The sequence below is a fragment of the Micropterus dolomieu genome, linkage group LG17 (genome assembly GCF_021292245.1).
Source record: "Micropterus dolomieu isolate WLL.071019.BEF.003 ecotype Adirondacks linkage group LG17, ASM2129224v1, whole genome shotgun sequence".
NCBI lineage: Eukaryota > Metazoa > Chordata > Actinopteri > Centrarchiformes > Centrarchidae > Micropterus > Micropterus dolomieu.
This window is the reverse complement of record NC_060166.1, coordinates 37,846,528-37,856,280: the sequence shown is the minus strand read 5'-3', so window position 1 is coordinate 37,856,280 and position 9,753 is coordinate 37,846,528. Positions and strand designations below refer to the sequence as shown.

The window sequence follows — 9,753 nt, the reverse complement described above, 5'->3', positions numbered from 1 at the left end:
CCAGGAGATCGTGGAGCGTCCGGCCCGCTGCGGACGGTCAGGTGATCGTTCCCTTTGGCTGGATGAAATCTGACGCTCCGCATGATCCATGATGACAGAGAAATAAAGAGATTAATGTCAATACAGCAGCTGTCAATGTTTCAGAGACCCCCGAAACATCACAAATCATGCTTTTAGGGGAGCTGATGTCTTATTAAGGGGAGCCGAGCCCTGAAATCGTTTGTCAGACAGCCTGTTCCTGCTCGGAGTCAGCAGACTGCCCAGGCTAAAGAGCCTCGCCACAGGCGCACTAGAGGGCATCACTGTCCTTTCACCGAACAATATGAAGTAATACCTCCACCCCTCGAAAGACGTCTTTAGCAGCTCTGCCATTTCTGCGTCCTCATGAACTGGCGCTGAAGTCAAAAGTGAGGTTGGAAAAGTGTTAAGCAAACACGCACTAAAAGGGATGTTTGATTTATTTTTCTCTCCTCCCGTTACCATGGTAGTTCAAGAACCAGTTCGCAAGTAACGCAATGATTTTGTTATTACTAACTGTAATGTGATTACTGAAGTTATCAACAGGAAGGTGTTACATGACTGCGTTACTTTGTAACTTGTAACATGTTACCCCAACACTGTCAATAATAAACAATCAATGCTGTAAATACTGATCGACGTGACCTGCGACGACTGATGGAACAGAAAACCAATGAATGTGTGACTCCAGCCATGTCAGTGTATCAACGGTTCTGATTGGACCTTTGTCTCCAGGTGACAAAGGAATCAGGGGCAGGGAGGGCCCTGCAGGCAGACAAGGATTCTCAGGGAGAAGAGGACTCAACGGGCCCCCAGGGGATCCTGGAAACCCTGGCCCTCAGGTCAGTCAGACAATACAGGTGAACTCACAACAGGTGTCATGTCCATGTGGAAGTAGAACCGGGCCGTGAAGTATAAGTGTAGCAACGGTGAGGTAAGAGTCTCAAAGAGTCTCTGCAGTCCGGAGATCAGATTTACAGAAAGTTCCTCAGAGGATGAAGTGATCTGCACATCAATGACAGAACCTGGGGCATGATTGTTCCCCTAACAGAAGTAAGAAACAGGACAAGAAGACGCTAATATAGATGTTGGATAAATCATCAGGATGTAATGAGCAGTGCAGCCTGTAGGGGGTGCCGATCACTGGTCTTGGTCCGACTTATTTATGAATCACTTTCTGTTTCTTCAGGGTGAAAGCTTCCCCAGTTCTCCTGGCGACCGAGGCCTCCCTGGACTCTCAGGACCAAAGGGACTATCAGGACCTTCAGGTGCCCCAGGACTAAGTGTAGTTGGAGCAATAGGACAGCGTGGGACCCCTGGAGAGCCAGGTCCTCCTGGATTCCCTGGCCCCCCAGGGCCAAAGGGGGTTAGAGGTAAAGATCACTCAAAACTTTGGAAAGCAGTTAGTATCACACAGTGCAACACATCTCCTTCACATAAACTTGATCAGGTTGTTGATTGTGGCCTGTGGAACGTTGGTCCATTTCTCTTCAATGGCTGTGCAGTCAGGTCGAGACCCCGATGAGGACGACGAGCATGCAGATGAGCTTCCCTGAGACAGTTCCTGACAGTTTGTGCAGAAATTCTTTGGTTATGCAAACCGATTGTTGCAGATTGATGCAGTCTGGTCTCAGACGATGTTGGAGGTGAAGATGCTGGATGTGGAGGTCCTGGGCTGGTGTGGTTAGACATAGTGTGCGGTTGTGAGGCCGGTTTGATGTACTGCCAAATTCTCTGATAGGCCTTTGGAGACGGCTTAGAGAAATGAACGTTCAATTCACAGGCAACAGCTCTGGTGGACATTCCTGCAGTCAGGATGCCAACTGCACGCTCCCTCAAAACCTGCGACATCTGTGGCGTTGCTGTGTGATGGAACTGCACATTTTGGAGTGGCCTTTTATTGTGGCCAGCCTAAGGCCTTTTATTGTGGCCAGCCTAAGGCAATCCCCATGCTGTCTGATCAGCATCTTGATATGCCACACCTGTGAGGTGGATGGATTATCTCGGCAAAGGAGAAGTGCTCACTAACACAGATTTTGACAGATTTGTGAACAATATTTGAGAGAAATAAGCCTTTTGTGTACATAGAGAAAGTCTTAGATCTTTGAGTTCAGCTCATGATGAATGGGGGCAAAAACAAAAGTGTTGCGTTTATAATTTTGTTCAGTGTACATATTAATAAACGAATGGGGGAGTGGGGGGGACTTGCTCTGGCTGTGATGAGGCTACACTGACCAAGACCCTGATCAAGACCCTGGACTCAGGAAAACAGAGGTACATGTACACAGGACCCTCAGGAAAAGGAGAAATCTCAGGAGTAACGTTACCACCAGCTGGTCCAGGAGCTTCGCCTGCATGATGATGCATGATCAAGCATCGGACCTAGCATCACAAAAATGTTTTTTCACCTACAGATGCTCAGTGCGTTCAAAGCGTGAGGCGTGCAGGGCTCATCAGCAGCGTGCAAAACCCTTTGTGCTTGTAGAAAACTGCAAAGACCGCGCTCTGTCTGATTGCTACTTTAGGGGTCTTTCTTTCTCTGTAGCTCCTCACATTTCCTGTTTGACCACGCCTCTCCCTTTTTGACCCCTCCCATCCCTTCAGGTGTTACTCTGCCCTGTGTACCCAGAAATCCCGGCGCCCCTGGACAGAAGGGAGACACTGGAGATATAGGTAAACACCATCTGTAACATGTCTGTCTGCTCACCTGTCGGTCTGGCTTCCTGCCCACCTGTATGCTCATGTTTTCCTCCAGGTTACACAGGACTCCCGGGTCCTCCAGGTTTTCGTGGCATCACTGGACCTGATGGAGTTAAAGGAGACAAAGGACGGTCTGGACTTCTTGGACCACCTGGACGACAAGGTACCAGAACTCACCAGCAGCACACTTGTCCTTTACATCTAAAACATTACCTTTACATGAATCCTGTCCTCCTCCTGCAGGACCTCCAGGTTATGTTGGAGAGACCGGAGACGAAGGACCCGAAGGCTTCAGTTATGGTGGAGATCCAGGTACAGTCATCATCGTCAAAATTTAAAGGTTTTAACCTGTGATGTCAAAGACAGACATTTTAGGGGAGGTGTTCTGGGTCCAGTCACAAACTTATTCTGTAGCAGTTTGTTTGTGATGGGAAGCTGATCTGAGATCCGAGTAGGGCACGGTAATACTTCTCTACTACTCTTACATCACTGAAAGAGAACCTGAAGGATCTTGAGCCCAAAACATTAGATGAATATTTTACTTTGCTAAAGAATTACCCACAGACTTTAAAGGGGACCTGTTATGCTTTTTCATATTTTCTAGCATTTCTATAATGTTACAATGTCAGATGTTCATGTTAAACATGAACAAAGTTTCAAATGATGAAAAAGAAAGAAATCTCTGTGAGCCAAAACCTCAGAAATCCCCCATTTCTGAACACTCTATTTTGAACGGCTCGGTATGATGTCATTCCGAGCCAGATTTCCAAATATGGTCATTTGCTCCAGGCAGAGAATGCTGGCCACGCCCACAAAAGCACATGCAGTCCTATCCCTGCAGCAACCTGGTAAACACATTAGACAATGGCCAATCAGAAGAGAGCGGGCTCTGGAGTGGAGGGGGGCTCAAAGAAACAGAAGCATAAACAGCTTGTTTCACAAAGGTGCTGAAAGGGCCAGCATGAAGAGCCAGTATAAGATAGAAAATAATTTTTTTTGAACTTTGAATCATGCAAAGCCGCCATACAGGAGTCACAGAACTACAATATAGGACTGGAAATGCAGAATAATAGGTCACCTTTAACTCCAAGTTTGAATGTGTTGTTTAATCGCTGCAGAGGCAGGTTAGCAACAGGAAGTAGTTACTGAATAATGGACTAAATGCAGATTAAACCAGAGAAAACTAAAAAATGCCAATAAGACATCAAAACTCAGGATGATAAATTTGGACCATTAATATTCAATATTTAAATTAAACCCAAAACCAAACAACATCCAAACAGCTGTAGCAAACACCATAGCAGTCTATTCAAAGTGAGCAGGTCCTAAAAGACCATTAACCGATCACTTCATGCAAGTTAAATGTTTAAAACCAAAGTCTTCTTATAGGCAAGTCCCGCCACTTGGCAGCCATCTTGGTAACGGTAACGTTTGCTGTTTTTGGCTGGCAGTGTCAAAATAAACAAGAGTCCTACAAATGCAGTTCCGGTCCTAGGATTGTGGTCCTGAAACTGTAACCAGCCTCCGGTACTGCAGCTACACACTAATCGTTTTTCTCCACAGGTTATAGTTCTACTACACATGCACAAGTTTTCACCACACCGCCTTTATTTAAGGCTCTATTGGCTCTGATGTGACGCCATGAGCTCATCCCACCGGAGCACTTCAACAAATGCTAACCGACATCATGGACACAGTCATCATATACTGTATACATTACATTTGCAGAATGCACCCTGGTATTTTCTAACACATACTGCAAGTACAGCATATTACATCTGGTGCCTTCCCATACAGTATTTTGGCGGACATGTAGTGCATCTGATCTGGTCACACACCTGCTCCTCGCTACCACCATCTGAAACGGTCACAAACCTCAGCTGACGTCAGTGAACCTGGGGTTGGCTTTCATACAGGAGGCGCAGGATATTTGCATACAACCTCCATCTTTGGCTTTACGGGCTTCCACCATAGGATTCTATTCAGGATTTTTTAGGTAGTGCGTCTCTTTGTTAAATCGTCTCTGTTAAAAACTTAACTTTCAATGGTTTAATAGGTGAGGCCCATCAAAAGAAATGGGAAAATGGTCAAAATCCTTGGCTTGAAAAATGTAATCATCATTCAGCTTATTATTCTGGAATCATCATAATTGTATTCTTCGTCCTCTCCTCCCCGCATTCTTAATTCCTTTCTTCGGTCTTCCCGCCATTAACCTGTCAAGTCTTCCTCATTTTCTTCATCGTGTTTTCTGTTTGGAGCAGGGAGTTCTTCTCTCCCTTACTCCCTGCTGTGTTACCACCCGACCTTGGCTTGTAATGCCTCCGGCTGCAACAGCGCTGTGTCCGGCTCAGTAATCTGGGGTTTCATGCTCCATCTTCCCTGATGCAAATCAGAATTTTGCCTTCTAACCAAGTGCTTTTGGTGCCGAAACCCAACCAAACTAAGAACCATTTCACAAAGTTAACCACATCTTAAAAAGGTGATTTATCCTGAAGGGTACCTTGTGCGTCAAAGCGTCAGTATTTTACACCCTGGGGTGGGAGCACCCTTAAGGTGGGAACTCCCATAAAGTGGACCCGGGGTGGCTGTACTTATATTATGTTTAACTGCGTCATGTGTTTATACCAGGCTCTCCAGGTATCCCTGGCCCCTCCGGACTCAGGGGCCCAGCAGGAAATTCTGATGTTGGGCCCTCTGGACCCATCGGCTTTCCAGGGGCACCGGGCTCTCCAGGACCTAAAGGAGTGCCTGGGTCCCCCGGGAACAACGGACTACAAGGTGATTTAGTGGAGCTGAGATGTAATGCTAAACTTTTTTTAATCCATGAAGTTTTATTCTCTTTGCATCAGTTCATCATCTGATTGCAGTCATAACTGTACCTGTAATACCTTGCTCTCACAACCCGATCTTCTTAAAAATGGGATTAAAAAGATTTCAAATCTACTTTAGAACAAAGTAGATTTCAAGTACAACACAAAACCAAAGCAGGACGTAAAGGGTTGATGGGGGAAGTTTGATAAATTCAGGATGTGCTGATCAGAAATCAGATTCATATGTTCAGAATTATTTCCTGTGTTTGTCCAGGAGTCCTGGGTCTGGCTGGGGGCCCCGGAGAGAAGGGCCAGAGAGGACAGGATGGGGCCCCAGGTAAACCTGGCCCCCAGGGGCCTATATCTGTCCTTTGTGATTCGGGAAAGCCTGGTTCCAGGGGCCTTTTTGGCCCTCAGGGACCCATTGGACCCCCAGGTAAACTTACTCAGTAAGGTAAAGCTTACTTTACCGTAACTTTACTATTTATCACCTCCTCCTCCTCCTTTTCCTTCCTCTGCTTCTTCTTCCAAAATATCTGCATCTTTAATCACTTGACTGTGATGTCATCATATTTTTGTTCAGGTTTCGTTGGGCAGAAAGGTGATGTCGGTAACCAGGGTCCTCCAGGTTTTGGCCCTCCAGGCCCTGTAGGTACCATGGGCTCTCCAGGTCTCCCGGGGTACCAGGGGCACCAGGGCCCCTCTGGCCCCACTGGAGACTCAGGACTGCCGGGGCCCAACGGTCAGAAAGGTGAGGTTCTCCCACTAAACACACCAGTGTTTAAATGTTTCCTGACGACACAGGTCCCCAAAAATAAAATGCACATTGTGTTTCAGGTCTGATGGGGCCCCAGGGCCAGAACGGAGGGCCAGGGGCAACTGGACAGACTGGAGCTCCTGGAGCTTCGGGGAGGAGGGGGGACAATGGGTTCAATGGACAAGACGGAGCTCCAGGATGTGAGGGCCCAAAAGGAGTGAAAGGTAAAAACTGAGCGATACTGCACTACTACTACAGTACTGAGTCTCATTTATTACAGTACACTGGTAGTTTATCAAAGTAAAACTCTTATTTAATGTGAAATCTAATGTCATATTAGAACATGTGACCTAAACTGGTCAGGGGTCTGTACTATGAAGCAGGATGTCAGGTCAGCTGGTATTTTCAGGTGTAGCCTTGGGTTTTTAGTATCAATAACACTCCTGAATGACTCCTGAATGTGCAGCTAAAACTTTACTACTTTTGTTGAAAGCCTCTCCCATGTGTCCCCTGCAGGCTGTACAGGGCCCCCGGGGCCTCCAGGGGATTACAGGTGTACCCCCATCAAAGGAGTAACAGGAAATCCAGGACCCAGTGGCAACAACGGCTTTCCTGGACCACGAGGTAAGAGCTGTTACCATACAGACCAGTGTCACACAGGAAGTGGCAGGGTCGTGACCTCTTTAGATCAGAGGTCCGGTGCTGCATTCAGGTACTCTGTTGGTAGTTGGAAACACCTCTTTGCTTCCACACTGTACACCTGAATAGTGTTCTCAAAGGTTTGGACTCAAAGGTTGCGTAGAGTCGAGTCAGGTCGAGTTGCGTAGAGTCGGGTCAGGTCCAGTTGCGTAGAGTCGGTTTGAGTTGCGTGGAGTCAGGTCGAGTTGCATGGAGTCAGGTCGAGTTGCGTAGAGTCGAGTCGGGTTTAGTTGCGTAGAGTCGGGTCGAGTTGCGTAGAGTCGAGTCGGGACGAGTTGCGTAGAGTCGAGTCGGGACGAGTTGCGTGGAGTCGGGACGAGTTGCGTGGAGTCGGGTCGAGTTGCGTAGGATCGAGTCAGGTCCAGTTGCGCGGAGTCGGGTTGAGTTACGTAGAGTCGGGTCCAGTTGCGTGGAGTCGGGTCAGGACGAGTTGCGTAGAGTCGAGTCAGGTCCAGTTGCGTGGAGTCGGGTCGGCTCGTATCAGTCACCCCCTGCGCTGCTTGAAACTAATCTTTGGCCACAAAGCACCGAGCGAGTTGGTAACCCAGTTTAAGGCTTAACACTTAACCACTTTGATCTCTGCCGCTTGGTAACATATAAAAGCCAAGAGAAGGTGAGACTCCAAGTGTGAGGCTCTAGCTGTTTCCTGGAGGCAGTGCATCCTAGTGGTTCCAAAGCACTACAACTGTCCCACAGAAGTTGATAACAAGTGAATCTCATAGCCTGATCCTCCAATGAACCTTTTAACATAAAGTACTGTGTCTCCACAGGAAGTAAAGGTGTCCGAGGAGTTACCGGTAAGCCGGGGTATCCAGGAAGCAATGGACCCCTTGGCATCATAGGTCTCCCAGGACCCACTGGGCCCTACGGCAAGCCAGGACCTCCTGGACCACCTGGACCTCAAGGACCTCCAGGATTAATCGGCTTTCCTGGACAAACCGGAGATCCAGTAAGATAAAAGTTGACTTTAGAATAACTCCCTGTTACACCTCTGAACAAACTGTTATTCTCCACTAACAGCAGGGCTCCAGAGTACGCCCAACAATCTGTCTCGTGTGACTACATTTTTTCTTGGTCACACTGGTGCACCTAAGATTTCACAGGACTAGCCGCATCTCTATCTGTCTGGATGTATGTTTTTTCCCCCAAAACTCGCTAGTTGGCGGTGCGGTGTTGACTTCTGCCAGTGAGCCGGCTAACTTCTGGTTTAGTTTTAGTTAGTTTAGTTTCTAATTTTAATTTGGGTTAAATAATAATGTGGCTCTTCTAGTCTTTTTAAATGTATTCGACTGAATCAAAGTCTGATTTCATTTCGCATTTGTGATGCTCAAAACAAAGTTTTCACTGTTTCACAGCTGCTAGGAAAACTGACTTCAAAGCACGCCGAGTGCCGGCTGCCCGATCGGTACCGCACATGTGTCGTGATTTCAAAATAAAAGTCCCGTTTATTTGCTTATTTGTTTGTAAACAGTTGAACAGAACAGCAGATATTTCACAAATATTAAGTTGGTTACATGGCCTGGTATGTGTTAGAAATTTTAAAGATGAACAAAATAGGAAAATATATGAAAAGATCATTTTTTTCATTTGAAATAAATTAATATATTACAACATATTTAAATATGTACAGTCTCAATACATATTTTACAGTACGACATTATAATAGGCTGACGCACTGATAGCCGTACTCCTGCTCTCTACCTGCGACTTGCATCACGCCCGTGGGACTGCAGTGCAGTCGCTCCCTGGGCTGCTGGGTGCAGCTTGCGCTGCGGGACATGGACCCTATGGATGCCTGCATGGAGGTCTAGTTGATAGTGCTGTGTCAGCGCCAACGCAGATACAGAGCAGATAAATTTACATTGTATTTAACAGGGTTCTACTGGTGAGAAATTCTCATCAAATCATGAAGTATCGAGCTGATAAAAAAACTTTTAGCATGCTTGTTTCAGCTGTTAAAGAGTCTGCAGGGGCACACAGCAGATTAAATGCTAGAACAAAAGAACCAGACATTTGTCTTTTACTATTTTGTTCAGAAATATTGATCTGTTCTTGTTTGTCGTTGCAGGGGGACCCGGGATGTCCGGGAAAACCTGGAAGACCCGGTCCCCAAGGATGTCCTGGACCCAAAGGTAGGAACAAACCCCTAACATCATGACGCAGCAGATTTATGGGACATTTTTAATTTTAAATGCCTTTCATACATAAAATACATAAAGACATCAAGGATTATGTCTCTGATTCCTTGACTGTCTCTACTCGTTTAGTGTGCAGGTTGTTGTAAGTATGTGTTTGTGTTTCAGGTCATATTGGAGAGTCTGTCGGTTGTTATGGTTCACCTGGAGACAGGGGGCCTCCTGGAGAGTCTGGGCCCTCAGGTGATGATCGGGTTCTGGTTTTGCGGCAGAAATTTGTAGGAAACAGGAAGATAAGAAGATAAGATGATCAGCAGCTTGAACCTGAATTTACAAACAGTAAAATAACAAATGACTGTGTTAAATTGGGGTGTGAAGAGACACTTTTTAGCATTAAACACTTTATTTCCTGCATTCAGGCAAATTTTATGTTTAATTTTACAAGTTTATGGTGAAAATTTTTCTTTTATGTAAAGAGAAACAGAAAATTCAAGTGGCAGGTGACAATTCACACTCAACAACCTAACTAATAACCTAACTCTACCAGAATCTAAGTCAGTGCTGCTCTCAGATCTGTTTCTCCTGTAGATCAACTTATTTAATCTCATCCCTGCTGAGTCAGGATTCAGTCTTC

General features: G+C 46.2%; 1 protein-coding gene across 1 annotated transcript in view; it reads left to right on the top strand.

Moving 5' to 3' along the window:
- Positions 1-9,512, top strand: part of LOC123985404 (collagen alpha-1(I) chain-like) — a 13,613-nt gene extending 4,101 nt beyond the window's left edge. The window contains exons 3-16 of the mRNA XM_046072880.1: positions 5-41; positions 754-860; positions 1,208-1,391; positions 2,623-2,691; positions 2,774-2,881; positions 2,962-3,030; positions 5,347-5,496; positions 5,803-5,964; positions 6,112-6,279; positions 6,366-6,509; positions 6,802-6,909; positions 7,755-7,933; positions 9,053-9,116; positions 9,288-9,512. Coding sequence (XP_045928836.1) covers positions 5-41; positions 754-860; positions 1,208-1,391; positions 2,623-2,691; positions 2,774-2,881; positions 2,962-3,030; positions 5,347-5,496; positions 5,803-5,964; positions 6,112-6,279; positions 6,366-6,509; positions 6,802-6,909; positions 7,755-7,933; positions 9,053-9,116; positions 9,288-9,424 — 1,686 coding nt within the window. The 3' untranslated portion in view covers positions 9,425-9,512. The remainder of the gene's footprint in view (positions 1-4; positions 42-753; positions 861-1,207; positions 1,392-2,622; positions 2,692-2,773; positions 2,882-2,961; positions 3,031-5,346; positions 5,497-5,802; positions 5,965-6,111; positions 6,280-6,365; positions 6,510-6,801; positions 6,910-7,754; positions 7,934-9,052; positions 9,117-9,287) is intronic.
- The last annotated feature ends 241 nt before the right edge of the window (positions 9,513-9,753 follow it).